Source organism: Tyto alba, unplaced genomic scaffold, assembly GCF_018691265.1.
Source record: "Tyto alba isolate M040663 unplaced genomic scaffold, T.alba_DEE_v4.0 Super-Scaffold_5, whole genome shotgun sequence".
NCBI lineage: Eukaryota > Metazoa > Chordata > Aves > Strigiformes > Tytonidae > Tyto > Tyto alba.
This window is the reverse complement of record NW_024881326.1, coordinates 139,574-167,486: the sequence shown is the minus strand read 5'-3', so window position 1 is coordinate 167,486 and position 27,913 is coordinate 139,574. Positions and strand designations below refer to the sequence as shown.

Below are 27,913 nucleotides of genomic sequence, written 5' to 3'. Positions count from 1 at the left end.
GCTACCCAACTGCTACTTTCAAAAGAGCCGGGGCCGGCTGCGGGGTGGCGGTGCAGGTGAGTGCGGGTCGGGGGTCTCCTCTGCGGGGAGCGAGGGGCTGCAGGGGAGCGGGGGTCCCCCCCAGGGGCTGCAGGGGTCCCCCCCAGGGGCTGCAGGGGAGCGGGGGTCCCTCCCGCGGGCTGCAGGGGAGTGGGAGTCCGGGTCCCGGGGTCCCCCCCCCCCGCGGGCTGCAAGGGGCTGCAGGGGAGGGAAGGTCTGGGGGTCCCTCGCGAGGGGCTGCAGGGGAGTGGGGGTCCGGGGGTCCCCCCCGAGGGCTGCGAGGGGCTGCGGGGGAGTGGGACCTGCGCTTGGAGGGATGCCGGTGGTGGCTGTTGAGGGGGGCTCCCTGAAGGCTTAGCTCCTCACTTCCCCGAGGGTGCTGACCTCTCGCCTCCATCCCCCCCTTCCCTGCCGTGGGCTCGCTATACCCCCTATAAGTCCGTTCCCCTGTGCCCCGGGGGAGGGCAGGGGTGGGCACCGCTCTTCTGGGGTCTCCAGAACACAGAGGTACCCCTGAATTCACTTCCCCACCAGGTGTTGGGGGTAAGGGAGTAGGAGCCCTTACGTTCTTCTGCGGGATGCTGGGAGCTGTCCCACTCTGCTCCCAGCAGGGTGCTTTTGGTGGGGGTCATGGTGCTCCATGCCCCCCCCCCCCCCAGGAGCACACCAGCCCTTTCCTGTGTCCATAGCCAGCCCTGCACCCTCCCTGGGATTGCCTCAGGGCACCATCTGCCTGCCGTGCTCAGGGAGGGGGTTGCAGTCTGTCCCTGCTGTACTAACTACCCCTCCCCAGGAGGGACAAGCGTTCCATGGTTCTGTTCCTAGCCCTTGAGGGTCTCACTGGGGGCAGGTAGCTGCCTGTATCAAGCCCTGTTTTTCTCCCAGCTTGTTTGTAGAGGCCAAAAGAGAAGATGCCGTTGCCACGCAACACTAAGATGCTGAGCACCAAGCAGCCCCGAGCAGGAAAGGCAGGCCCTGCTGCAGAGAATGCCAACCCTGAGAAGGTGAGTCCTGAGCCAGGTAAGGGGTTGGGGGGGTTCCCGTGGGGCAGCTAGCCCCCCATCTTCTAACAGCCTCTATTGCAGGAGGAATGCTCTCAGACCAAGAGGTCTCCATCCTCACCCCAAGGTGGGCCAAAGAAGAGGTCAGCATTCGGTGACATCACCAATGTGAGTGTTTCTGAGGGAATGGGGGCTTTGGTGCCCCCTGTGAGCCCTTTGTGGGAGTGGGGCTGAGTATTCCCTCCAGCATGCAGAGTGGGGGCTGTCCCATTCCCCATGAACAGAAGGAGAGGTGTCCCTGCAGGGCACACCTTGCTTTCCTCTGTGTACCCCCCTGTATACTCCCATTCTGTCCCAAACAGGCTCACAAGAACCAGGTGGTGGCAGGGAAGAAGGAGATGGTGAAAGTGGCAACACACAAGACACAGAGAGCCCATGCTGCTCTGGGGGTGGCCAAGAACAATGAGATCAACCTAAAAAAGTGAGTATACAGGGGAAATGAGGACAGAGACGGGCAGGAGGGATGCTGCAGGGTTTGCAGCACCTGAAAATCTGTCCTAGGAGAAGAACGAACAGTGGTGGGAGGTTTCCTTGGGGCAATGGAGACCATGAGCCAGATGGGGAGGGCTGTCAGTAAATAAAACAGCCTGAAGTTGTGCCAGGGGTGATTTAGATTGGAAATCGGGAAAAATTTCTTCACTAAAAGGGTTCCCAAGCATTGGAATAGGCTGTCCAGGGAAGTGATTGAGTCACCATCCCTGGTGATATTTAAAGGATGTGTAGATGTGGCACTTAAGGGACGTGGTTTAGTGGTCGACTTGGCGGTCTTAGGTTTACAGTTGAACTCAGTGTTCTTAAAGGTCTTTTCCAACCTAAATGATTCTAAGAGTCTCTATGGAGATATTTTAGGGGTGGTTTAGCTACTTCCTGAAGCAGTAAGAGGCTCTGGAGAGCCCCTTTCAGCCAGGACTGAAAGTGTGGCCTCCTCCCAACAACAACTTATGCTCTTGTCCTGTCCAGATCAATGAAGAAAACTCCCCCGACAGAGGCTCCTGCAGAGCCCAAGGAGGATCCTGTGCCAGAAGAGCCAGTGCCTGCGCAGGTACCAAAGCTCTCTGAGGAAGGGGCAGGGACACTGGACTACAGCTTGGCCCTTAGTCTCATCCTGTTGATGCTGGTCTGTGGCTGCCACTGGTGATACTGAGGCACCAGGCAGTACTTTGGACTTCAGAGATGCTTGGACGAGTGTGATGGGAAGCTGGGAAGAAGGGGTAAACCCCCTCACCTTCTTCCTCCAAAAGATCTCCCGTAGGAAAGAGTAGGATAGGGGCAGATGGAGAAGGGGGTGCAGAGATGCAGCAGACTTGCCCCGAAGGGTTGATCAGCACCTGCAGAGCTCAGGGCCTCCCCTTTACTGCTGCCTCTTTTATCCCACCAGGTACCAGCAGTGGAGGACATAGACAAGGAGCAGCTGGGTGACCCCTATGCCAATGCAGAGTATGCCAAGGACATCTTCGAATACATGCGGGGAAGAGAGGTGGGTGACGCCTGGTCAGGGGATGGCAGCCGTGTCTGGGGATGGGGTGACCCTGCAGGCAGGGCCACTTGCTGCCCAGAGGTTCTGAGCACCTGGCGGGAGCCTGTGTGGGATGGGAGGGGGCTTGTTTGGGGGTGGTGGTGTCTGGCATGTCCCTGACATCTGGTACCTCGGCAGGAGAAATTCATACTTCCTGACTACATGGAGAAGCAGCCAGACATCAGCAGGGATATGCGTGCTATCCTGGTGGACTGGATGGTGGAGGTGCAGGTACGTGGATATGAGGAGGGGGGCATAGCCTTCTGCAGAGCCACCCCCACCCTGCCTTTGGTGTGTGGGACCTCAGTATGCCAGCAGAGACTCCTGTGAGTGTCCCAGTGCAGAGCTGACCTTTCCTCTCCCCCAGGCTGGGGACAAGCCTGCATGCCACTCTCTGAGCCTGGCCCTGTGGGCACATCTGGCCCCTCTGAGGGAACTTGAGGGGGCCAGGTGGGCCTACCTTCTGTCTGACATCCCCTCCTGCCCCCCTGCCCGCATTTCTTGCAGGAGAACTTTGAGCTGAACCATGAGACGCTGTACCTGGCTGTGAAGCTGGTGGACCACTACCTGGTGGAGGTAGTGAGCATGAGGGACAAACTGCAGCTCATCGGCTCCACCGCCATCCTCATCGCCTCCAAATTTGAGGTGACTCCTCATGTATGCTGTCTTGGGGGGCTGAGGCAGAGGGGGCTGTGCCTCTGGTCCCCATGGGTTATTGGAGAAGGCCTTGTCCCTGTGGTGCCAGGCCACTGCCCTAAGAACTGGTGGGGTGGAATGTCTGTCCTCATGTTACCCCTTCCTATCCCAAGGGCTGTGAATGCAGCCTTGGTGGGTTGGATCCTGTCTCCTGGTGTCACTGGAGACATGGCTCCTCTCAGCTCTGCAGAGGCCACCAGGACAGCTGAGTTCACCTCATGCAAACAAGGCTTGGAGTTAGAGCCAAGGGCTGGGGCAGTAGACAACACACAAGCCCCACTGGATGTTGTAACAGTCCTTTCAGGGTTTGGCAGGGCATGTGCCCTCACAGGGCCTGCAGACTGGTGGTATTTGCTGCTTGTTGCCAGGATGAGCCCCCATTAGGGTGCTGAGCAGTTATGCCCCGGCAGGAGCGGTGCCCACCATGCGTGGATGACTTCCTCTACATCTGTGATGACGCTTACAAGCGGGAAGAGCTCATTGCTATGGAGATAAGCATCCTCAGCACCCTCAAGTTTGACATCAACATCCCCATCCCCTACCGGTTCCTGCGACGCTTTGCCAAGGTGGGTGCAGCAGGAGGGTGGGCGGGTGTCAGTGTGCCTGCAGGCACCCCATGTGTTAGCTCCCCGGGGTGGTGATGAGGATCCCTGAGGCCCTGGGCTCCCAGCTGACACCAAGGAGGGTTTGACCAGGCGCCTTGCAACAGGGTTGAGGGCTGTGGATGCTGCTCTGTGGCAGGCTGGGGGTGTGGGATTTGTGTCCTGTGCCCCAGAGGCAGGGCTCTAGATCCTGAAAAGGGTGTGGGGAGGAAGCATCATTGCTTAAAAAGCTGAGCCCTTCCCTGCATGCCCCACTGTAGTGCGCCCATGCCACCATGGAGACACTGACACTGGCCCGTTTCCTCTGCGAGATGACCCTGCAGGAGTATGACTATGCCCGGGAGAGCCCCTCGAAGCTGGCTGCCAGCTGCCTGCTACTGGCACTCACCATGAAGAACCTTGGTGGCTGGGTAAGTACGTGCCTGCTCAACCTGCTGTCCCTGCTGAGGCACCCTGGGAGGCACTACAGGGCTGCAGGAGTTGGATGGACTAGTGCGTGGGGGTGATGCTCTGGGGTTATGCTCAAATTTGGGGGGCTGGAGAGGGAAGATGATGGCTCTACCGTCACTGAGAGGACCTAGCTCAGCCCCACTGTCCCTTTACAGACCCCGACACTAGAGTACTACAGTGGGTACTGCTCCCGGGACCTGCATCCCCTGGTGAAGAGGTTGAATTTCCTGCTCACATACCAGCCTCATGACAAGCTGAAGGCTGTGCGCACCAAGTACTCACACAGGTAAGCATCACGGGGCTCTGCCTTGTGCCTGCCCCCTCCGTAGAGGGTAGCATCAACAGCACACACATTTGGGTGCTGCAGAGAGTTTGGGCAGCCCTGGTAGATGGGTGTCAGGGCTGTGGCTGAGTCCTAAGCCAACATAATTCCTTCCAGGGTCTTCTTCGAGGTTGCCAAAGTCACCCCCATGGACATGCTCAAGCTGGAGGAGATACTGAAGAGCTGCTAGCCCTGTATCTGTAAATAGCCTGTAAATAGCTAGGTGCTCTCTAGTCGGGGAGTACCATGTACATAAAGAATAGCAATTTTAACTGAAGGGGGGGAGGCAGGGAGAAAAGAAGTGTCATATGGAATTGTCAATAAAAAACCCGTTGTTTGTCTTACATGCTGGTGGTGGCTGCTGGGACAGGGTTAGGGAATGGTGGTGAGGTGTGGTTCCCCTTCGTGTGTCAGGGCAGAGGGTGGGAGAGTGGGGAGTATGCCTGATATGGAGCAGGAAGGGGTGAGAGCAGGAAGCCGAGGGGTGAAGGCTGGAAATGGCCAGGTCCTAATCACCCTCCCTGCACCCTTTGCCTTCCCGTAAGTAATGACACTACACAAGCAGCAGCAGTGAGTATCTTTTCTCCAAATATTTACACAGCTTAAATACCCACAGAGGGAAGGGGGCGGGGGGATCTCTGCTTTGGCCCCAGCTTGGGCGCACATATGGCAGCCTGAGCTCCTGTAGTGACCCTACTGTGGGCTGCACTAGGGGTCATGCCATGTTGCCTACAGGGCTAGACCTCTGCTTTAGTGTTTCCAGCCCCACAGACTCAAGGAGAAGCAGCAGCTCCAGGGACACTGGGGGACAGACAGACAAAGCAAGGCAAGCAGGGGGGCTCCACACACATGGGCCATGGCGGGGATCTAGAGCCCTCCTGCCTGACCCCTGGGCCCTAGGAGCAGCACCCAGTGCCCAGGCTGGGCTGCTGCCCCACTGTCAGCCTAGGGTGGGTTGCTGAGCTCCTTAATGGCCTGGAGGATTCTCTTCATGTGGCCCACTTTGGTGATCCCCAGGTCCTGCAGGAAGAAAAGGGAGCTGACATGTTTGGCTGGGACCAGCCCTCACTGGCAGGGAAGCTGCAGGGCAGAGGACGAAGGCTGCAGAGCCTGGCTTCCCATGTTCACCCTGCCAGAGCACAGTACTTGCTAGGAGCCCTCTGTCCTCTTGCAAGCATGTCCCCATGCCTGGGTGCAGGAAAGGGCATGGTGCTGTTTGTTGATCCTGTTTTAGGCAGGTATATAGAGCCTTGCAATTTGGAGGGCCAGGGCCACCACTCCTCTGTGCAAGCTTAGCAAGCTCTGAAAGCTCAGCCTTGCAGGGCTGGGACTGGGTGCAGGGTCAGCACCTGTCTCTCATCCCACCACCCTCCCACCTCCACCAGGAATGAGGAGAGGGGGGATGAAGGACACTGTGCTCCCCAGGGCTGAGGGTCTTTCAGGGGGCACAAGGAGGGTTGTACCTTCAGGTCTCTCCTCTCCAGCAGGATCAACTCAGAGCCCTGGATGTCATGGCGAACAAAAATGTCTCTGTACTCCCCTAAACCGAGCACTTCCAACCAAGCTGCCACCTCCTCGGAGCCCCATTTGTCCGCTAGCAGGGAGGAAAACCACAGAGGTGGACTAGGGCCCCGTAGAGGCAGCCAGACGCGGCGGGGCATGCAGCGGGCAGCTGAGGGCAGTGGTGGCGGCAGGCTGCAGCCAGCATCCCCCTCTCCCAGCTCCAGCAGGGCCAGAGGCCACAGCAGGCTCAAGAGGTTTCTCCTCTCCTTAGCTTACTGACAGAGCATCCAAGCTTCTCCCCCTTGACAAGACTCCCAAGCCCTGCGGCCAGGACTTACCCAAAGGGCTGAGCTGTACCACAGCCCCCTTCTCCCCCTTGCAGCGGTAGTGGAGTTACAGGGCTAGGGGGCTCCACACATCCGTTAGCAGAAAAATTATACTCTAAGGGGCTGCTGGTGACAAAGGTGACAGTCCCAGGCAGCCAGCCCATGCCCTGTCCCCCTCCCCCAGGGTCACTCCACAGCATGCCCAGGATGCCAATGGATAGGGCAGCACAGAGGCCCTACCAGTATGGGCTGCAACTCTCTCCCTCCCTGGTGTGCCCGCTGCTCTACCTGGGAGTGCACTGTTGGTCCTCTGCTTTTGCACCTTATCCTTGTCCTTCCTGGGCTTGGGGATGTTGAGGCGAAGCTTGAAGCTGCCCTTGTTGGCGCTGCCAGTGCTTTCCTGCAAGATGCCAGGCTGAGCAGGGTGCTACAGCCCCCCTGGGGCCACCCAGTGGGCTATGGCCCCCATGCCCCTTCAGTCCCTGTGCACCCACCTCCTCAGCAGGGTGGGCAATGGGCCCAAGCCAGTGAATGTCCAGCAGCCTCTGCAGCTCCTGGCCCAGCACGCTCAGAGGGCCATGCAGTGCCTCCTCCTCCTGGGGCGAGTCCAGCTGTGGGGGACAGGGACCATCCCCAGCCCTGCTGCTGCCTCCAGAGGTGCCAGCCAAGAGTATGAGCCTCTCCCCTGGGGAGCTCGGGGTGCTCCCCAACCCCCCACTTACCACCTTCCCTTCCAGGAACGCCCTCGTCTCGGCATACAACTCCTTGATGCTTAGCACCACCTCCACAGCTGCATTCCTGCTGAGAAACTGGGGGGGGGATGGAGGAGTGACCCCTTGAGTGGCAGGGCCCTGGGGTAGCTGGGTGAAGGTTGCCTTGCGCCCCCAGCCCCAGCTCACCTCTGAGGTGCCAGCAGCTTTGTTGGAGAGGGCTTCGCTCAGTGCCAGGGAGCTGGTGTTGACAGCGTGCGCCAGCTCCTGCTCCACAGCTTTGTGAGCCTTGGCTGCCTCGTGGATCCTGTGGGCGAGAGGGGCTGGAGCTGCCGGGGCTCCCTCGGGCTGGACAGGCAGCACAGGACTAGGAGACCCTTGCCGCTCTGGGTGGCCACAGCAACGTTCCCCTGCATTGTGCCCACCACATCCTGCAGCCTGACCTGGCGATGAGGGTCTCCGCGATCTGCGAGACCTGCTGCAAGAGGTTGCTCTCCTCCTCGGTCAGGTACTCCATGGACTGCTGGGAGCTGAGCCGCGGCCGGGTGGCTGCTCGGTAGCTCTCCCCCTTCTGCTTGTCTTCCCAGGACTTGAGGGTGCTTTCAAATGCCTGCAGGGAACGGAGATGCCCCCCGCCTCAGCAGGTCACGCCTTCCCGTGCCCCAGCACAGCCCCACTGTGCGGGCTGTGCAAGCCTGAGCTCACCCGGTCTCTCGTCAGCATCTGGGCTCGGTTCTTGTGCTGGATCTTGATGATGCCAGGCGGCTGGATCCAGGCTTCTCCATCCACCTGCACAGGGACGCCCTCGTCCCCCCGGATGGTGATCTTCACCACACGGCACTGTGAGGCAGACAGCCCAGGGTTGGCATCACGGCTCACACTGTGACACTGGCTTCAGCACCATGCCAGTGCCAGCCAGGATCTCGACAGAGCCACACTACCCCGGGCTCTGCTGATGCCCCAACAGCTTTCCAGGGTCATGCAGGGTCCCTTGCCCCTACCTGGGCGATGCGATGGTGCTGGAGGTTGATGACTCGCGACACGGCCATTTGGATGCTGCCAAAGACGGCCACCACCTCCAGCTTCTTGTCATCAAAGGATGGAGCCCCGAAGTTCTGTGGAGGACCCATACGAGTGAGGCCCCGGAACCAGGCTTGTTTTGGGATCTAGCTTTTTCCCCCCGTGTGTGCCCAAGGCAGGGACGTCCCAGACCCCTGCGCAAGGGCTCCCAGATTCCCTGGGACAGTGGGAAGGACATTGTGCCCCCTCTCCCCACCCCATGGTGCTGGCACTCACATTGTCTTCCTTGGTGCCTCCCCAGAAGTTGATGCCCCCGGCATAGCTGGGGATGTTGAGGACAGCAATGCCCTGCAAGCTGGGCAGCGAGATGAGTACCCCATCGCACTGCAAGAGAGGGCTGAGCCTGGGGGACCGCTCCGCCACCACCCCCCTGCCCTATCCCTATCCCAACCACCCCAGCCCCATACCTCCAGCTGCACCCGCTGCTCCAGGTTCTTGTAGGTGCGCTGCAGGAGCTCCTTTGTGCCCAGCACCCCATACCACATCATGTTCTTGGTGCGGCTGCTGCAGGGCGAAGCGGGACAGGTGAGAGGGGCTGCCACAGGCTTTGTGCCCCCCTCCAGGGCACTGAGCTGAACCAGCTGCCCTGGACGGCTGGCCCTCAGCCTGCCTCAGTTTACCCACTCCCAGAACCAGGGGGCTGCTCGCTGCCTCCCAGGAGATGCAGGCTGCAGCATGTGGCACCCAGACGTGCACCCTTCCACACTGGCACAGCAAGGTCTCCTCTATCCAAGTGCAGAGTGGGTAAATCCCACCAAGCCCTCCTGTGTCTGTTCACACACCTGGGGGGTCATCAGCAGCCAGAGCCCCTCCGCAGGGCCCCCCCCCCACCCTTCCCAGGAGTGTTTGCAATCTGACGCCCACCCAGGGGTGATCATCCCAGCACTGCAGCACTGGGTGCAGGTGGAAAGCCTGCTGCAGGGGAAAGGGTCCACAGCCAGGCATGGCAGCCCTGAGCTGCCCCCATGACGCCCACCATCCTGACGATCCCTCCTGGTGTAGGCACTGGAGAGCTGGGGGACGCGGGGAGAGGGTCCATATTTTTTCTGGGGGAATCTGAGGGGTTTCAGCCAACCTGCACTTCTTGGGGTGCTCATCCCGTTTGTTGTTGAACTCCAGTGAGATCTTTGCATCCAGGCCGATGCCAAAGTAGTTATTCATGACACATTTCTCCAAGAAGTGGCTGAAAGCAGCAGACAGGGCAGGCAGGTTGGGAGGCAGCTGTACACAGGCACTGCTGGGCTGGCACCAGGGGACGAGGTATAAAACCTGCCAAAGCTGCAGTGGGAGCTGCCAGAGGGGTTGGCACTGGGAAGCCTGACCCAAATCAGTAGGGATGGCTGGAGCCCCCCTCAGTCCCCACGGCAGGACACCCAGGACCTGCCTGCACTGCGCTGAGGGAGGGCCCCAAGCTCCCAGCATGAGCACGGTGCTGGCCAGGAGGCTGGAAGCAAGAGATCCTGCATGAGGCACATGCAGGCTTCCCCAGCATGGACACTGCAGGGAGGGCTGGGCACTAGGGATACCACATCAGTGGGCAAAGGATGGTCCAGCAGCCCTCTCCAAGAGGCAGCGTGGTCCCAGGCTCTGCTTCCACTCCGTGATGGGCAGCAAGGGCGGGCCAGGGTTCCTGGGGCAAGCAGGACCCCAGACTCACAGGGCACTGGGGTCTTCAGGGAACTGCAAGCTGCCAAAGGTGTCCGGCCGGTCCAGGATGATGGTGGAAGACATGGATGTCACTGTCTCCTGCCGGGAGCCTGGCCGGGCAGGAGAGGAGGCAGCTGCTGAACTGGCTCTTACCCTGAGCCCATCCCACGACTCATCCCATACTGCCCCCCTCGCAAAAGCCACATGCACCACTGGTATCTTACTGAGCTTCTCCTCCTTGTTGAGCTCCTCTGAGCTGTCCTTCTTGCTGGGGCCTGCACTGCTCTGGTAGGCTTGAGTCTGCTTGTTCTGCTCATCCACAGCTGGATGAAAAGAGGGACATGACAGCAAGCCGCACAGCCCTGTGGCCCTGTGCCCCTCTCTGGGTCAGCCTGGTGGGCTTGTGTCAGGCAGGGCCCAGGGTGGCACCTCTGCCCCACGGTGGGGACATCCCTCAGCCACGCCAAGCATCAGAGAAGGGCTGATGCCCTTGGATTGCACAGCACCGCTGCCACCCCAAGGATTCAAATGGGGAAATCAAGGCACGGGTCCAGCAGCAACCTGTGGTGGCTCCACAGCCCGTGCCAGGCTGCGCAGCGCCACACAAGCTGCCAGCCCCCGCCACCCCCTCACCTTTCTCCGCCTGCTCGATGATTTGCCGCAGAGCTTTCTTTAGGCTGTTTGCCCGCAGCATGAGCTGCTCCTTGGATTTGAAGATGCGAGGCACAGGGCTCGGGTTGAAGCTGCCACCTTTCTCCTGGTCCTTCATGTCGGCAGGGGTGGCCTGTGCCATTCCCTCAGGGACCACTATGGCCTGAGCCTCCTCATTCAGCTCCCGCACCAGCGAGTCCAGCTTTTCATTCAGCATGGCACACTGCAGGACACCCATCACGCTCAGCACCCTGGCACAAGCTGCAGCCTCCCACCAGTGCTGGGTGCCTCCTTGGGCACCCTGTGCTTGCCTGGGCACCCACAGCACCTGGGCATCCTAAGTGCACGCCATCTCTCTAGGCACACCATGCTTGACTGAGGACCCTGAGTGCCTGGTCACCTCATGCTTCCCTGGGCACGTCTGGGTGTCAGGGAACCCCGTGTGCCTAGGCACACTGTGCTTGCCTGGGCACCCTGCATGCCTGAGCACCCCAAGCACAGCACACCCTGACGCATGCACAGGAAGGGCATGGGCCACCAGAACAGACCCCGCCAGCCCCTCCACTGCCCGGGTGCAGCTCCCCTGCAACTCACCTTCCGTGCCATCAGCTCGGCCTCCTGCTTGTTCTCTGTTGCCCTCTTGTAAGCCCGGCCAACTTCAGCCACGAAGTCGTTGACGGTGCCACAGAGGAACCTGCCGAGAGAAGCAGCAGGGGGTTGGAGAGGGGCATGGCATGGCCAGTTGGGCACAGATGCCAGCCAAGGTGGGGTGCTAGGATAACACCCCCCTGGCACTGGAGAGGCAGTGCTGGTGGTATCTGCCAGGCACCAGCACAACTGGCAGCCACCGGTAGCCAGACAGGGGACAGACTGGCCAGGGGAGGGGGAGCTCTGCCCCCCTGGGGACATGCCCCCAGCACAGCAGGGGGACTCCAGCACCCCCATCACCAGCCCCCTCCTTACTTTGCGGAGGAGATCACCACCGAGTGCTTGTCCGACTCCAGGATCTTGGCCAGGTGGAAGGCAACAGAGTCGGCATAGTGGGAGATCTGGGCCTGGGGGGGAGGACAGCGAGACCTGTGACAGCCTGCCAGGTGCCCCGTTCCAGGATGGAGCCTTGCCTGGCTAGCCCTGGACCAGGGATGAACAGCCCTCCTCAGTCGTCTCCCCTAGCCCTGAGGGTGGCCATGCCTGCACCGCAGGGCAGAGGGGATGCTCAGCCACAGCAGGACGGAAACTGAGGCAAGAGGCTGAGGGGAGCACACGAAAGAGTCCAAAATAGCCTGCTGGTAGCAGGCCAGCTCTACCTCACCCTGCTGCCTGCTCCTAAGTGCATGTGCCAGGCTGAGACCTGACAGACTCATTTCATCACACACAGCCAGCTGCCAGCCCCCTTGCAGCCCCAATCCTCAGTGACCCCCAGCATAACCTCTCCTTGTTCAACCCTACTTTTTGTGTCCCCAAATTGGCTGATGGGGTGAACAGGAACCTGTACCCCAGCCTGCCCTCCCCCAGCTCAAGCCCTTGGTCCCCAACAGTGCCCACCTGGATGTTGGAGTCCCCATTCTCCTCCTTCAGGGCTGTGGGGCACTGCTTGGGGGCCTCATAGGTCAGCACACTCCACCTGCCAAGCAGAGACCGTGACTGCCTGCCAACTCCTGGCTCCCCAGCTCAGGGACTCGTGGGTGGGGGACAAGGACAGGCTGCCTGAGAGGTGCTGAGGCTGGGGGGGAGCAAAAAGGAGCGTGCCCCGCATCATGCTCACCGGTCCAGCATCTTGGTGGTGGCCCTTTCCAGCTTCTCCAGGATCTGCAGCAGCTGGGTGTCATCATCACACAGGCTGCCCCAGCCCAGCACCCGTGCCAAGTCATTGCCAGTCCCCAGGGGCAGGACACCCAGCTGGCACTGTGAGAGAAGGACAGGTCCGGGGCACTCAGAGCAGCCCCCAGGGGCACCCACAACAGCCCCAACCCCACCATGCCCATTGCTCACAGCACCCCTGGGAACACGGGGGAGCTCCCGGCTGCAGCAGATGCTGCACCGGCAATGCCAGGCACTCCCGCTCACTTGCTTGTGGAGGCCAAGGGCGTCGATCTCAGAGAGCACCCAGCCCACGCTGCCATCCCCCCCACACACCAGGATCCGGAAGGTGGAGAACTTCTGGAAGAGGCGCAGCCTGGGGGAGGACAGGAGAGAGGGGCTGGGGGCTGTGCCGGGCACCCACAGGGGCCACCCCAGTGTGCCCAGGCCAGTGCTTACCCCAGGTGTGGGCCCCCGTTCATGAGGTCGAAGACTTGGGCCGGGTTGAGGAACTGCTTGAACTTGCGCAGAAACTTGACGCCCTGGTTGTCTCCGCTTTTAGAGTTGACAAAGGCCAGAAGAGGGCTGGAGCAGGTCGAGGGGCAGGTGGCCTTCCAGAAACCTGTGGCAAGCCCAAGTGCTTGAGCCCCCAGCCCCAGCTCCCACCCCACCAGGGACACTGGTGGAGACACCTTAGGAGAGCAGAGGCCACTATGACCGTGCTTGTGCCCGACTTGCAGGGTGCTGGGGTCAGGCAGGAGGGACAGTGATCGGGGTGCCCAGGGGATGGAGAGGGGTGGGAGGAAGAGCAAAAGATGGCAATAGGAATGGGGCGGGGTGGGATGGGGATAGGGATGGGCAAGGCTAGCACTAGGATCAATCCCAGTTAGGTTCCTGCTCCATCACTGTCCCTGCAGGCACAAAGTCTGTCACAGAGCTGACGGGCACGGAGCAGTCCCCAGCCTGCCACAACAAAAGAGGTCAGTCCCTCACTGTGCCAACAGCCTAGCTGCGACTGACACAGCAAAACCACATGGGAACAGGGCACCCTCCCACCTGGGGGTGCTCCCAGGGATGGCACTGGCAGCCGCCGCGACCACACCCAGCTGTCACCCCCCAGCTCTGCCACCTGCTCCTACAAGGGCTCTGGTGGGGTGGGTGCGAATGACGCAGAAGCCCCAGGAGGCTTGGGGCAGCCAGCACCACGCTTTTAAAGAAATTAGATGGGGAATGAAATATGCCCAAGGCAGAAGAGGATCGATCGCTGGCCCGCAGCCCACACCTGCCTCAGGCACATCTTGGCCATCCTGGTCCCTGGGCCACAGGCCGGTGCCCGCTGGCTCCTTCCCCTGGCAGACCCAGCAATGCTGCAGCAGAGAAAGCATCAGCCCTTGCTGCCGCTGGCACTGGCCCCACAGCCACTGCATCCAGAGCCCTGCAGGGTAGGACCGGGAGCCCCAGTGCCTCCACCTCAGGGGGAGCGGCATCCCTGCAGCCCACCACCGCCCAGCCTGGGCATCGCTCGATTTCCGCTCCCAACCCAGCCGAGAGGAGCGGATCGGCAAAGCAAAACACCGGGGGCTGCTGAGTCAGAGCGTGGGCTGCCGCAGAAGAGCCCGCTGCCAGCAGCACCCGTACACCGGAGAGGGGGGGACAGCGCGGCAGGAGCAGGGGGGCTGAGGCCTCGCCGGGCTGCTTCCCACGGTAGCAGAGCCGAGTCGGGCTCGGCAGCAGTCAGCTGCCGGCCCCACAGCCACGCCAGCCTCGGCTGACTAGGCTGCTGCAAGAGGGACAGGGCAGCAACGCTACCGGGGAGCCAGCCGCAAGCAGCCGTGGCTCTGAAGCAGGAGGAGAAGCCGCGTGATGGTTACCCTGACAGCATCCTGATGAGTAACGAGAAGCAGATGAGCCACCGGCTGAGCCGAGTGGTGAAAATCATTAAAGAACGAGGAAAGAAATATCCGGAGGAGAAGAACAGATTTTGCTCTGCAGAGGCCAGCTGGGCCCCTCCAGAGAGGGCGAGGGAGACAGCAGGAGGGGTCCCCCCAGGCCATGCATTGCTTCTCTCCCCAGTGCCCCACAGCCACCTGTGCCAGGGGAAAGCTGTGCTAGGCACTACCAGAAAAACAGCTGAGGTTCAGACACTGAAAAATATCCCAAGCAAGGGCCTCATCCTGTGCTGCAAGGTGCTGAACCATTGGGGTGCAATGTGGGGCATCCTACATCGGGGGCTCAGGGTTGTCACCACTGACGCCAGCATGGAGGGACCACAACCAGGGCCGCCATGAGAGGCAGCCTGGCAGGAGCAACTAAAGCCACACACAGGGAAGAAGCACCACCCCAAAGCATGGTACCCCCCACAGCCCTGGGGCAGAACACAAGGTAACATGCAGCCTTCAACCAAGGGTGTGGCAGGGAGGGGCGTTGACTCTGGAGCCTACTGATGGTGGTGTCCCTGGTGCCCCACAGGAAAGCAGGCACAGTGCCACAAGTCAGAGCCTGCAAAGGAGCTCAGAGAGCTCAGAGCCCTGTCCCAAATAGCCTGTCCTCCCCTGCCTGCAGCCCAGCTCTGTCCCCTCCATGACTCACCATCCGAATCAATGCTGTTCAAGGCGGTCGGTGGGATGATGGACACTTTGTACTGGCCCAGGGGGCACCTCTTGCCAAAGAGCTCCTTGCAGGCGCTGTGAACCTGGGGACACAGGGACGTGTGCATAAGCAAAGCTAGGGGACACAGCACCAAAGCCCCCAGCCTCAGTTTCCCCAGCGATGCACCCAGGTGGGGGCAGTGCTGTCTGTGCCTGGGGGGCGGGCGGCAGGGACAGACACAGCCTTACGATGGCCTTGCACCAGAGACACCGCCAGTCCTGCAGCCTCCGGACGCTGCCGCAGGTCCGGTCACAGACAGCGCAGCGCGCGCTGACAGGCAGGTTCCCCTCCAGCCACTGGTGAGGCATGGCCACCTGCAGAGAGGGACAGTCACCAGTGACACACCACCCCTGCCACTCCTTCATGCCTGAGGGACAGGGACACGGGCCACCGCTTTCCCCAGGCACCACAGAAGAGATGGGCAGTGGATGATGCCCCACAGCAGGGCAAGGCAGCCCTGAGACCCTTCCCATGCCCTCTCGTCCCTGCCTGCCGGCCCCTTGCAGCTACCGGCATGTGGGGCAGGGCAGGGGTGTTCCCAGGAATGTCTGGGGGTGGGACTACTTGGAGAGCAATAAGGGATCCTGATGCCAGGTGGCAGAGCAGCTGTCCCCAGGCCATGTCCCTGCAGAGCCAAGCCCAGAGACCATTCAGTGCATGGTGACAGGGTCCCCCCTACTCCTGATTTGGGCACAGCAAGGCCAGCTCTGCTGGTAGCTCTGTCCTGCCAGGGTACCCCGCAGGGACTCCCCTGCTTACCCCGTCCTCGTCCTCAATGATTTCAGTGCCGATGGAGGCCAGGGTTGTCCACTTGCAGTTGTTGGTGGCTCTGACGGCGCAGCGTTTGTGTGCCTTGAACTTGCAGACTGTGCAGACGGAGCAGGTGAGGGGCAAGGGCAGTCCCCACGAGATGTGCAGCCCTGGTCCCCAACCCCTCCACGGATGGTGATGGCAGCTGGTGGGCATCACCCCACATCCCTCCTGCTCCAGGCCAGCCTTGGAGAGAGTCCCTCCACTCCAGTCCCTGCCCCAGCCTACCCCCCAGCAGGACCCCGACACTGACCTTCACAGGAGAGGCCATGGGAGGTGACCCCCGGGAGGGCTTCGCGGCACACATTGCAGAAGGTGGGGCGGGCATGGGAGCAGGCGTACCAGTTGTGCATGCCCGAGAAGTGCTCCATGTTGAACTGTGTGGCCTGCTGGGGGTCACAGCCCTGCCCTGTCAGTCTCCTGGGACCCCCAGCTGGCACTCCCTCCCTCATTGTGTCTCTAGGTCCCCCAGCCCCACTCCCAGCTCCTGTCCTCCCCACGGGGCTGTGCCAAGGGCAGCAGCTCCTGTCCCGCAGCCAAAGGCACCCCCAGCTCCTGAGGGCCACCCACTCGCAGACGAGCACCCACATAGCCCCCTCGTCCACATCACCTCATGGATCTCCCACTTCTGGACAGATTTCAGGGCACTGATCCAGTCCTCCATCTCCTTACGGTTCTCCGCACATAGGATGAGCTTCCGGAATGGCGTGATCACCTGTGACAGCCACCGTCCCCATGTCCCCTTGCAAGGCCACCCCACAGCCAGCCAGCCCCCAGGAACGCAGTCCCCAGCAGCCCCTGGCACACTGCCGCTGGTGCCACCCCCAGAAGCACGAGGCCACGCTGTGAGATGCCCCACAGCTATGTGGGGAGAGGGGGGTCTGCGGTACCACCTCATGAGGTGCTGAGGTGGAGGGACACGGCAGGTAGTCCCGCATCTCCCTCACCGTGAAACTGTTGTTGATGTTCTTGGTGCTGGTCTCAGCCACACTAGCATCAGACAGGTCCACCTCGTCAAAGATCAGGGACTGCAGGGGAGAAGCCAGAGCCCCAGTCCACCATGCAGGGATTTCAGGCTCCTCCCTGGGCTTCCAGGCTCAAGCTCCCACAACTGAGTGCTCTGGAAGCACCCCCTCAAGCCTACCTTTGCATCCTTGGCATAATAGAGCGTCCTGCCCCGCAGCTTGAAGTATCGCCTCTTCCACCTCTGGAAGGAGCTCGTCTGCTTCAGCAACAGGCCCTCCTTCACACTCTTCTGCAGACACCACAGGGTCATGAGCTCCCGCAGTCCCCAGGACCCCCAAAGCCATGCCCCCACCCTCCTGTGACACCAGTCCCTGGGTCCCCAGGAGTTAAGCAGTGCCCAGAGCACAGATGGGATATTCTGGGGTTCACACTGTGCTGGATGTAGCAGAGAAAATTATGTCCATCACCAGACATACCCTGGGCATTGGGAACTTCATGTGATTTGGGAGGATTCTGCTGGGCACAGCAGTGCTAGAAGTGGGAGGTGTCCAGCAGTGCAGAGTGCCAGTCACTTCCTCCCCATTCCCATAGCAGTGTCCAGAAAAGCCTGGACCTGCTGCAGCTTTCTGGAAGCCAAGGGCAGAGCTGGGGCCATGACAGCTCTCTTGGAGGGGACACCAATGCCCCAGAGCCACCAGGACTGCGTGTTGGAGGTGGCATTACCTGGGCACTGCAGCCCCAGCCTCTTTGCTGGGTTGGGGAGCAGACGGCCAGGATGAGGTCAGCCCTGCCCAGTCCCTACAGCCCCCGGAGGGGACACCCCGGGGCCAAAGGCAGCCCGTAGCAGGCAGAGCATCCCCTTGCAGCGCAGCACATCCCTGCAGCCTGGCTGCCCGTCCTCTGCCCTCCCGGATCTGCAGCACCTGCCAATATTTACCCTTCTCACAGTGGTGTTTACAAGGCTCAATTAATTAGTGTTTGCAATGCGGCTACAAGCCTGTGCCGAGTGGGGTGGCAGAGATGCTCTGGCACTGCCTAATCTTTGATTGTATCTTCTTTAAAACACCGCCGGCAGCCCCATTCAGCTGCTCCTCTGCAATTAGCCACAACAGCAGTTGTATCAGATCCCAGCACACGACGACAAGGCACATTTAACAGTGAATTAGCACTGGGCACCGAGGCCATCACAAGAGCCATGGCCCAGGGTTCTGCATTCTGTCCAGCCCGTGCGCTGCAACAGGCAGCATCCAGGCACCCACCAGCATGCAAACACACCGGCCCCTCACCTCAATGTTAACCCACTGCCCCAGGGCTCTGAATGAGACAGAGTCCCGGGCGTGGCAGGAGCCTCCAAGGTCACAAAGAAGCCAAAACCCCACCTGGAGTGCTGCCCAAGCCTCAACTCCCCCAAACGCCTGACCCCTCCCCAAGCACCCCAGGGCATGCACCAGAATGTCCCTGGCTTTCTTCCAGCTTGCAGTCCTGAGTTTGGAGGCTTCTTAAGCTTTTATCACTCCCTATCTACACTTTGTCCCCCTTGGGACTGGTGCAGGTTATGGCTGTGGTTGGTCCCCGTGCTGCCTGCAAGTGTCGATGCAGGTTCAAACAGTCCTGGTATCCCTCGTGCCAGCACCCAGGGACCCACCGCCTCCCCTCCCCAGCCTCTCAGCTGCAAGAGCACACAGAGGAGATGGTGAGGCCGGAGCTGTCCTGAACCCAGGCTGCGACACAGCCAGCAAGGGAGACCTGGGAGGCACCTGATGGCCAAGGCCACCAGCAGACTCGGCCACAGAGTGGGAAGCTGTGCTGTGGCAGGCAGAATTGAGCAAACCCATCGTTTGTTTCCCCTTCGCAAACAGGAAAGGGGTGTGGAAGGCAAAGGCCAGCACTCAGGGTGAGCAGCGGGTGGGACAGGTCGGGGTGGTATCACCCCTGCCATGCTGGCTCCCCTGCAGCTCCAGCGTCACCATAATAATACAGTCCCCTATAGCAAGTGGCTATTAGGTACTCTACAGTTTCCAAGAGCAGGAGCCATGCACCAGTAGCACAGGGAAGGGGCTGCCTCTTCGTCCTGGAGAGCTTTCGGGGACACTGACAGCCCCCTGCCACCGTGGTGGGAGCTCTGCACAGCCCTGAGCATGGCATTCCATCCACACCCTGAACTGAGTCCTGGCCCCTCTGCTCTACCCAACCACAGCTTTTCTGACTGGTAAGCCCCAGCCAGCGCTGCAGGCAGGCACAGCAAAGCCAACGCTGGCTCCATCCCAGCAACAGAGACGGTGACACAGCATGCCGATGCCCAGAGAGATGTGCAACAAGCCCAGCTACCAGCCCAAGGCCAGCTACCCTCTGCAAGGGCTCTGCCCCAGCCCTCCCTTGCCCCACGTCAGGGACCCTCCCTGCTCTCTCCAGCCCCGGGGGCCTCAGCACCACCTGGGATGTGTCCAGCACCAGGGCGGTCCCACAGACGCAGGGTGGGGATGCGAAGGCGAGAACAAAACCGCCTGGGGTCTGTAGAGAAACTGCCATCTCCAGTTCAGCCACAACTGGTAGAGGCCAAGCGGCACAGGGGCCTTGGAGAGGATGCAGCTGAAAATAGTTGCGGGATGGCCAGCCACCGGCAGCGTGCCCCACCAGGACTGGGCTGGTCCCCAGAGGCCATCATCATGCTGCAGGCTGGCTGTGTGCTTGGCACAGGCAAGGGGGCTTGAAGCACAGCCTGGGGTAGCTTGCCTTACTCCAGGACTGCACCCCAGCAGGGCTTCTTCCAGACCAGGGTGCACCTTGAAATGTCAGCTCTTCCATCAGCCCTAAGGCAGAGCCCCAGGACGCTGCTTTGAACCCCCACCCCGCTCTCCCAGCTCTGCCACTGCCATCCTTGTGAAGAGCCCATACTGCAGCCAGGTTTGACCACAGCTGGGGCAGGAGAGTTTTCCTGCTGGGATCAGCTTGGACAGTGAATAAGCTGCTGGAGAAAAGCCAGGAAGGCTGTTACTCAGGAATGCTGGCACATATGGCTGGTGGACACCACACTGGCTGCCCACCTGGCTTGCAGCCCTACACTGCTCCTGGTAGGATCTGCTTGGCCCCGTGGCAACACGATGCCTTGCCCAGGGAGGAGGAGAGGGGACCAAACACCCACCAATGCACCAACCTGCATTGCACCAGCATCATCCCGGGCAGCCACCCTCCTCCAAACGCAGCAGCCCACCGGGCACATGCCAGGGTCTGGATGGGTCAGAGCTCCCCCACCCCAGGCCAGTGGGTGCCAGGACAGCAGGAGAGAGCCAGCAGCCAGCCCTGCAAACAGCTCGGCCACAGGGCTACCGGCATCTGCTGGGCACCCCATGGGCTGGAGACGGTTGGAAACCTTATCAGGCTTTGCGATATGGCAGAGCTCTTCCGGGGCTGGGCAGCTGAGGGGCTCAGTGCCTAGGGGATGCTGCAGCCCCACAGGCTCAACTGCATCCGTGCTCCCTGAGGATGTAGCCTGCTGTCATTGCAGGACCCCAAATCCCCCTTACCAGTGCTGGGGGGATCCTTGAAAGGAGATTCCAGCACCTGTCCTGACATGCCATTACATGGTGCCATGAGGCACCGCTCAGGCCATCCAAAGGGGATGGAGGATTAACGGGTAGAAGAGGAATGAGGGAAGGACCCCGCAGAAGAAGGGTGATCCCCTACTACACATCATCCTCCAGCAGTCACAACCTTCAGCTACTTTTCAAAATGAGCTTGTGCTTCTCTACCTACAGTCATCCCAAGCATCCCATCGGCAGGGATCCCGTACCAGCCCACCACATACCAGTCCCCCCAGTCCCTCATTCTCAGGTACCAATGGGCACCACCGCAGCTCTCCCACCCTACCCAGCTGCTGACAGGCAAGAGCAACGCTTGCATAATGGAAAATGTGAGCAGGGAGAGGGCAGTGCATCTGAGAAACCTCACAAACATCCGGCTGGTGACACTGTGGCTATCTTTACACCCCAGACACCAGCTCAGCGAGCCCTGATTAAGAGAGCAGGCCCAGCCTCCCCTGCCCTGCTGCACCCTCCTCAGTAGGAACAGTCTCAGGCAATGTCACTGTGCCCTGCAGTACAGTCCCACTGCAAGGGGTGATCCAGTGACTGGCCAGTCCCTTCACTAGCCCCCGGCAGGCCACGTGCTGCTGGGCTGGGAGCAATGTGGGACACAGCTGAGGTGGAGATGGGCTTTGGTGCCAGCTGGCGTGGCTGGGGCTGGCAGGCAGTTCTGGGGATGAGCCCAGAGGGGGGTCACCTGGAGCTGTGGAGGATCATGGAGATACTCAACCCACGGGTTCTGAGTATCTCCACGGATGGAGACTCCACAGCCTCTCTGGGAAGCCCGTGGCAGTGTTTGACCAAACTCACAGTCAAAAGTGTTCAGAGGCAATTTCCTATTTTTATATCTGTGTGCATTGTCCCATCAGTGGACACCACTGAGAAGAGCCCAGTTCCCCCTTTGCTCCACTCTCCCCTTCAAATATTTATCCTTGTAACTGGGAACCCCCACAGTACCAGCCACCCCTTCCAAGTTGAACAGTCCCAGCTCTCCCAATCTCTCCTCATAGGAAGGATGTTCCAGTCCCTCACCAGTGTCAAGCTAGGATGATGCACTACCCAGGATCCATGTGCCACACTCCTGATGCAGAAAGGAGGTTTCCAGGCCTGGCCCCAGGGGCCCTACCTTGCTTTCCTTGTCTTTTGGCCAGGATCCGGCCCTCAGCGGGCAGCCCTCCCCACAGCCTGGCTCTGCAGCACCACCCTACCAGGTCTCCCGTAGCTGCCCCAACACCCCTACATCCTCGGGCACCGCTCGCCCCATCCCTGGGGTGCCCTGAACCTCCAGGGTGCACAGTGCCTCAAGCAAGAACCAGGAGCAGTCAATTCCTTGGGGTACCAATAACCCCACTGATCAATCCCAGCTCCCCAGGAGGATGCTGGTGGGTCCCCCAGCCCCACCAAACCGCTGTGATGTACCGCAGCATCAGGAATTAGGAAACATGGTCCCCCTTTATAAATGGCAGACAAGCCATGCCCCTGCCCACCACGGCCGTGCACATCGTGTCTGCCCCAGGAGGAATGTTCCTATCCCCATGCCCTCCTTGGGGCCTGCAGCCTCCAGCGCTGGTGCAAGCACCCCAGGACCAGTTGCTCACTGCAGCTCCTTGCAGCTGGAGCTGAACCCAGCAGAGCTGACAGACCGTTCCCTGCCTTTGCTCAGCTGCCAGGAGAACTTGTGCCGAGGCAGCACCGGGAGCAGAGCACCTGGCCCAGGTGAGCAGGATGTGCCCCCCACCCGTTTGCCAGCAGCTCAAATGTCTTGCTGTGCCCCAGCACCAGTGCCCCCTCCTTTCCCATTGCCCTTTCCCTCCATGCCCAGCCCTAAGAGGACCAGCACAGGGGTGCAGCACAGCATCCCCCTCCTGCTTTGCCCTTGCACTCCCAAAATCTGGCACAGGCAACCAGCAGCCCCCAGCTACAGTGAGGAGGAGGAGGAGAAGGAGGGGGCGGCAGCAAGACCCCATCCGTCCTGGAGCCATTCAGCCTGGCAGGGGCACCTGCGCCTGGCAGCTGTCATTGTCACCGAGCACAATGGCCTTGCCGCCTCTGTGCTGAAGCCAGCACAAATGCCCCGCGGGGCGCCCCAGCAATTACAGCCCAAAGAAAGCCAAGCTGGGGGTGTGGAGTGGGGACATGTGATTGATGGGGAGGTTTGAGGAAGGGATGGGGGAATGGGCATTCTGGGGTGGGAGGGCTCTGGGAACGGGGAGCAACAATCAGGAAGGATTCAGCGGATCCCAAAATGATCCTCACACCCTCCTGTCCCCATGGGGCTAGACAACATCCTGGCATGGGGGAAACTCCTCACTCCCATCACCAGGGACCAGGGTCCCCCCAGTCACTGTGGGTGGTCAGTGGGGGGAGGGTCCTGACCCTCCCCAGCCCCCCAACATGGCATGGTCCTACAGACCCCCTCCAGCACCCCAACTATCATTGATGATCAAAAAATAGGCCAGACTAGCCCCCACCCCACCACTAACCCGGTTATCTCTCAGGAGCTGCAGCCCTGGCACTAGACTCTCCGTCCCTCATTAACTGTGTGCTAATTAGGCACCTGCCGCAGTCTCTCCCCAGGTGCAGGCAATAGTCCCACCCCCCATCCCAACCCCACATGGGTGCACAGGTGTGTGGAAGCAGCTTGGAAAGGTGCCTGCCACGGCACACGTGCTGCCTGCCCCTCCAGCTGCAGCTGTGGCCACAGCCAGAGGGATGGGCAGCACGTGTGCCGTGGCACAGCTATGAGCCAGGGACAGACCGACCTGGGTGGCAACAGCAATCGCATCCCCAAATCCTTGTCTCTATAGGGAAGGAAGGAGCCCATCTGGTGAGGAGCCAGGCTGGCAAGCATGGTCCTACCCATCTGGACCAAGACAAAGGGATCCTCAGGGAAACCCCTGAATCCCCACACTGAAAACACTTAGATTAGGGGAGGGGAGGGGGGGTGTGTGTGGGAATGCACACACAGCTTGCTCTCAGACCTGTCCAGCCCTGCCCGGCTCTCGCCCCTCTCTCCTCCTCTCTCCCAGCTCCACAGGCCATTAACCCAGCCACGTCCTTTCCGCCTGCCCATCCATCACGCTGCCTGCCTCCCCCAGCACACTGCGCGGCATCACCTCTCGCATGGCTAATTGCCAACATCGGGCAGGATGCGGGCAGCAGCCACGGCAGGCAGGGAGCCGGCAGCTCAGCCTTTCCCACGCGTAGCCTGTCAGGCAGCGAGGCCAGACCTGCTGATGGCACAGAGGGGCTTTGACGCCTGGGCTGGGGCCCCAGGGCACACTCGTGTCTCTGTGATGCTGCTGCAGGACATGGGGACAGCCTGGCCATCCACCCTTTTCTCTCAGGTTTCCTGACACTGACGACTACCTGCGATATCCTCCGCGCTCCACAGTACACCAAACCCCTCTGGCATGGCAAACGCCACATGGCAAACTCCAGTGGCTGCTGCCGCCCTTCCAGGAGGGTGCTGAGGGCTCATACACACCACTGAGCATCCCGAGGACCCTGTCCACCACGCTCCCTGCAGAGCACCCTGCACAGCCCACAGTACCCACCTGGCAGCCAGGTCAGAGCAGGAAAAGGAGGTGCCAGCCTGCTCCAAAGAAGGGGAAACTGAGGCACATTCCTTGAGCAGCCAGAGGGACTTGGCAAGAGCACCCCCAGTGCTGTGTGCTCTGGAAATGTCTCCAGCCAAGTGGGAAAACCCCGCGGTGCTGGGTTGGGAGCATGCGACTTCCGCACCCCTGGGCAAATGCCCTTTGCCCCCTTGTGCCAGCGTGCCAAGCTTGGCACAACAGTCAGGCCTGGGCCAGCGGAAGGGGAGCTTGCCCCAGCTCCAAGCAGCCCTGAGCTGCCACCAGACCCAGAACACTGCCCCATCCGCTCTGTCTCCTGTGTCCGCAGCACCCAATGCCAGAGCCCGGGGCCACGCCCCTGCTCCACAACTGCATCCCTCCACGGTGTCTTCTCATCTGTCCACCCTCCTCAGGGTGGCACAGCCACCAAATCCCCACCAAGGGGTGACTGGGGCCGGAAGCTGGCTGAGGGGGGGATTTCTGGCATGGCCCCAGAGTGAGCGTCACCCCCCTCCCGCAGCACGGCAGCACCCACATGCCCACCAGCACTGCAGGAACCACCTTGACTCACACCACCGCCTCCTTCCCACAGCCAGGAGGTGGATGCAAAGGGACCGCTCACACGGCATGTTGCCCAGAGCATCCTCCCCACTGCACGCCTGCATCCCCCCCTCCCCAAAACACCCCCCCAAAACCTCCTCCTCTCCCTGCTTCCCACCTGGCTGTTCAGCCCAGGTTATTTCTCCCTGTGCTTCAGGCAGGAGGTGCCTGACCATTTCACTGACCCGTCTAGGTCACCTACTCTTTGCCCAGAAAGCATTGCACCCTGTATTTTTGTAGGTCCTACTGAAATAGCTTCCTCTGAGCAAGCTGCACACACACACATGCGCACTGCCCTTATGCCAACAGCCAGGAGGCAAGAGCGTCACATCCGATCCCAAAGGTGTCCCCATCCACCCAGCAAACCACCACGGGGGACTGATCTAGGGAAAGCTGCAGGAATGAGGCCTGCAAGGGAGCTGGCAGAGCCAAATTAATCTGGGGCACCAGGAAAGATGCCGGCTCCATTTTACCACCCACCAGGCCTTGCACAGGCAGTGCCTGCAGCAGGGTGTGGGATCCAGGAATTTATGGCATTGCGATGACCCTAAATCTCACCCCCAGAATGTCCACAGAGCAGAGCCTCCCCGAAAGAGCCCCCTTTCCCCATGGGCAGGTGGGTGAAACCCAGAGGATACAAACATGGGATGAAGGCGTTAGTAGGGAGCAGTGCCGGTATGGGAGAGACCCATATGGGAGAACAGTGAGGGGTGAAATCCTTGCTCCACAGCCCCACGGAACTAATACTGACCTTACCACGGTGGGGTTTGCACCATTTCCATGTGCCCTTCCACAGGGCACAGGGGGCCAGAGCCCTCGTGGCACTGCCTAAGGTACTGTCTCTGTTGGGTCTGCAGGCAGCAAGAGCCTGGCACTGATTTACACCCCACAGCGGGTGAAACTCCACCACCCTGTTCTTGGCAGGGACCCCCCACACCAGCCAGCCCCTTGCCCAGGTCCCCGTGCCCCTGACCTTGCTCCTCATCTGCCCCGAGGTAGACACCTTCCGGATGAGCTTGTGGGAACTGTCCTCCTGCTCGCCCTCGCTGTCGGACGACTCCTCGCCGCCCGCCTCAGGTGAGATGGGCACCAGCTTGTCCGAGTCCAGGGATGACACTGATTCCCGGGTCTTCCTCAGGAACAGGTCCCCGGGCACCAGCTTCTCGGCCATCTTCCTGCCCGGCTTGGCTCAGGGCTTCGGTGCCTCCTGTGACAGTCCTGGGAGGACAAGGACACAGGGGAGTGGAGGAAGAGCCCTGAAAGGGGTTGCGCAGCCTCTTACCCTCTGCGACTCGGCCAGCAGGGAGGTGCAATCCTGGAAATCGGGGAAGACAGCACTTCCTCACCCAGGAACAATGATCAAGGTGGCTTCCTTGCAGGCAAAGTTTTCCTTCCTCGCCCTTTTTTCAGTGTCCCAACTCTTCCTCACCCTGCCTGGCATCCCAATACTGTCCTTCGCTCTGCCGTGGGAGACGGTGGCCATCCTATGCCCTGGCATTGGGGTGCACCTCCCCTGCCGCAGCCTGCGCCAGCCCTCACTCTGGTGCCCATCCCCAGAACGCTAAGCTGCCCTCAGGGGCCGGGATTGGGGGGGAGAAGGGAGGGTTTCCATGAAAAGCAGCAGCTGCCTCCCGCCATCCGCCTCGCTCCAGCAGCCGCGAAGGGCTGGGAGCATCTCCCGGCCCCGCGCTGGTGGGTCGCCAATCCCGAGCAGGTGGCTGCAGGTGGACTGGGATGGAGGGGGGGTGCGGGGCTCCCCGCATGCGGGGGAAGCCATCTCCCCACGGCATCCCTGCCCGCCCCGGGGGATGCGGGCGGGCTGGGGGGGGGGACACCTACCTGGGCGAGCGAGGCTGGCCGGCTGCAGGGCTGCCGTGCCCGGGCCGGGGATGGCGGGGTCACCCCAACGGCACCGTGCCCGGCCCCACGCGGCTCCTGCGGGCCGGCTCCGCCGCACCCCCCGCGGCTGCCGGCAGATGTGGTGCCGTTTCCCCGCGCAGCAACAAGCGTTTCGGGGGGTGTGGGGGGGGGTGAGGCGGGGGGGGGGGGGGGGGGGGGGGGAAGCGGGGGCACCGCAGCGCTGCCGTCCCCCCCCACCCTTACTGGTCGCAGCCCCCCCCTCGCTGCGGGCCTCGCAACCCCCCCTTCCAACCCCGGGGCTGCCGGGTGCCGGGACTCCGCCGAGCATCCCGCAGCACGCCCGAGAGGGAGGAGGCGGAGCGCTTCCCCCCCCCGCCCCCCCCCCCCCCCCCCCCGCCCCGCACACACCTTGCACACCCCGAGCCGCCGCCGCCGCCGCTTGTGCAAGGTCGCTGTTCCTCCGGCCCCCGCCCGCCGCCCCGCAGCCCCCCCGGCCCCGCCGGGATGTGCCTCTGCAGGCGGCCCCGGCCCTGCCCCTGCGCCGCAAGCCCCGGCCTGCTCCCGCGCGGCGGGCGCTGCAGCGGCACGGGCGGCCCACGCACGGCCCCGAGCACGCGGGCACGGGCGGGCACCCGCACCGCCGCCGTGCACATACGTGTGCACCACCCACGCGGGCACATGCACGGGAATGGGAGAGCACATGCAGCGCCGCCGTGCACATACGTGTGCACCGCCCACGCGGGCACGGGCGGACACACCCCCGGCATGGGCGCGCACATGCACTGATGCCGTGCATATACGTGTGCACACTCCCACGCGCGTACGGGCATGCACAGCCCGGGCACGGGCAAGCACATGCATTGCAGCCGTGCACAGAAGTGTGCACATGCCCACACATGCACAGGTAGGCGCAGGCCAGGCACTGGCGAGCACATGTGCTGCAGCCGTGCACGCACAGGTGCACCACTCAGGCAGAGGAGAGTACATGCACCACCGCTGTGCACGTATGCTCGTACCACCCATATGGGCATGGACCAGCACATGTACAGGCACGGGTGAGCACAGGTACTATGGCCATGTACGTATGTGTGCACGCACCCATGCGTGCATCGGGCACGCACAGCTCTGGCATGGGTGAGCAAATGCACTGCTGCTGTAAACATACATGTGTCCACACCGATGCAGGCATGCATGTGTGCATGTTCGGGCATGCACACGCTCCACTGCCATGCACATATGTGTGCACACACCCACACGTGCACAGGCAAGCACATGCACCACCTCCATGCATCTATATGTGGATATTGCCATACATGCACGGGCATGCATAGGCATGGGTGAGCACATGCACTGACGCCTCCACACACCTACTTGTGCATGTGCTTACACACGCATACAAGCTGTACGAATGAACCAGCAGCATGTGCTCACAGCCCAGAGAGCCAACCGTGTCCTGGGTGCATCAC

At 61.4% G+C, this 27,913-nt stretch overlaps 2 protein-coding genes across 6 annotated transcripts; one reads left to right on the top strand and one right to left on the bottom strand.

Annotated features, from left to right (window-relative positions):
* On the top strand, nucleotides 1-5,030 carry CCNB3 (cyclin B3). Its single transcript, XM_032995454.2, has 12 exons — nucleotides 1-56; nucleotides 925-1,043; nucleotides 1,125-1,208; nucleotides 1,403-1,521; nucleotides 2,061-2,142; nucleotides 2,479-2,577; nucleotides 2,755-2,847; nucleotides 3,124-3,261; nucleotides 3,723-3,878; nucleotides 4,175-4,324; nucleotides 4,520-4,650; nucleotides 4,804-5,030. The coding sequence occupies exons 2-12, from the start codon at nucleotides 951-953 to the stop codon at nucleotides 4,874-4,876; spliced, it is 1,218 nt and encodes a 405-aa protein (XP_032851345.1). The 5' UTR covers nucleotides 1-56; nucleotides 925-950; the 3' UTR covers nucleotides 4,877-5,030.
* Nucleotides 5,031-5,250: 220 nt separating this feature from the next.
* Nucleotides 5,251-26,924, bottom strand: DGKK (diacylglycerol kinase kappa). 5 transcript variants are annotated; one of them, XM_042807403.1, is made up of 30 exons: nucleotides 26,427-26,609; nucleotides 25,561-25,805; nucleotides 17,007-17,117; nucleotides 16,810-16,890; nucleotides 16,473-16,577; nucleotides 16,116-16,251; nucleotides 15,812-15,918; nucleotides 15,241-15,366; nucleotides 14,993-15,095; nucleotides 12,863-13,025; nucleotides 12,671-12,779; nucleotides 12,369-12,508; nucleotides 12,149-12,227; nucleotides 11,567-11,658; nucleotides 11,198-11,297; nucleotides 10,586-10,826; nucleotides 10,177-10,275; nucleotides 9,963-10,062; nucleotides 9,381-9,488; nucleotides 8,713-8,809; nucleotides 8,522-8,629; nucleotides 8,227-8,340; nucleotides 7,931-8,065; nucleotides 7,669-7,835; nucleotides 7,415-7,532; nucleotides 7,238-7,324; nucleotides 7,010-7,126; nucleotides 6,804-6,930; nucleotides 6,150-6,280; nucleotides 5,251-5,706 (listed from the first exon to the last, which is right to left on the bottom strand). In XM_042807403.1, exons 2-30 carry the CDS (start codon nucleotides 25,756-25,758, stop codon nucleotides 5,632-5,634), a joined length of 3,474 nt encoding a protein of 1,157 aa, XP_042663337.1. In that variant the 5' UTR covers nucleotides 25,759-25,805; nucleotides 26,427-26,609; the 3' UTR covers nucleotides 5,251-5,631. The 5 variants fall into 5 exon arrangements, with proteins under 5 accessions (XP_042663337.1, XP_042663339.1, XP_042663338.1 ...); XM_042807405.1 differs by having other exon boundaries at nucleotides 16,116-16,248; XM_042807404.1 differs by having other exon boundaries at nucleotides 17,007-17,114.
* Nucleotides 26,925-27,913: the final 989 nt, after the last annotated feature.

Excerpts from the sequence above, each read along its gene's own strand:
- CCNB3 (XM_032995454.2), top strand. The coding sequence starts at position 951 with ATGCCGTTGCCACGCAACACTAAGATGCTGAGCACCAAGCAGCCCCGA. Across the intron at positions 3,262-3,722 it reads TCATCGCCTCCAAATTTGAG|GAGCGGTGCCCACCATGCGT; the intron begins GTGACTCCTCAT and ends ATGCCCCGGCAG. Across the intron at positions 4,651-4,803 it reads CGCACCAAGTACTCACACAG|GGTCTTCTTCGAGGTTGCCA; the intron begins GTAAGCATCACG and ends AATTCCTTCCAG.
- DGKK (XM_032995447.2), bottom strand. The coding sequence starts at position 25,758 with ATGGCCGAGAAGCTGGTGCCCGGGGACCTGTTCCTGAGGAAGACCCGG. Across the intron at positions 13,026-14,992 it reads GAACAGCATTGATTCGGATG|GTTTCTGGAAGGCCACCTGC; the intron begins GTGAGTCATGGA and ends GGCTTGCCACAG. Across the intron at positions 12,509-12,670 it reads CCCTTGGCCTCCACAAGCAA|TGCCAGCTGGGTGTCCTGCC; the intron begins GTGAGCGGGAGT and ends CTTCTCTCACAG.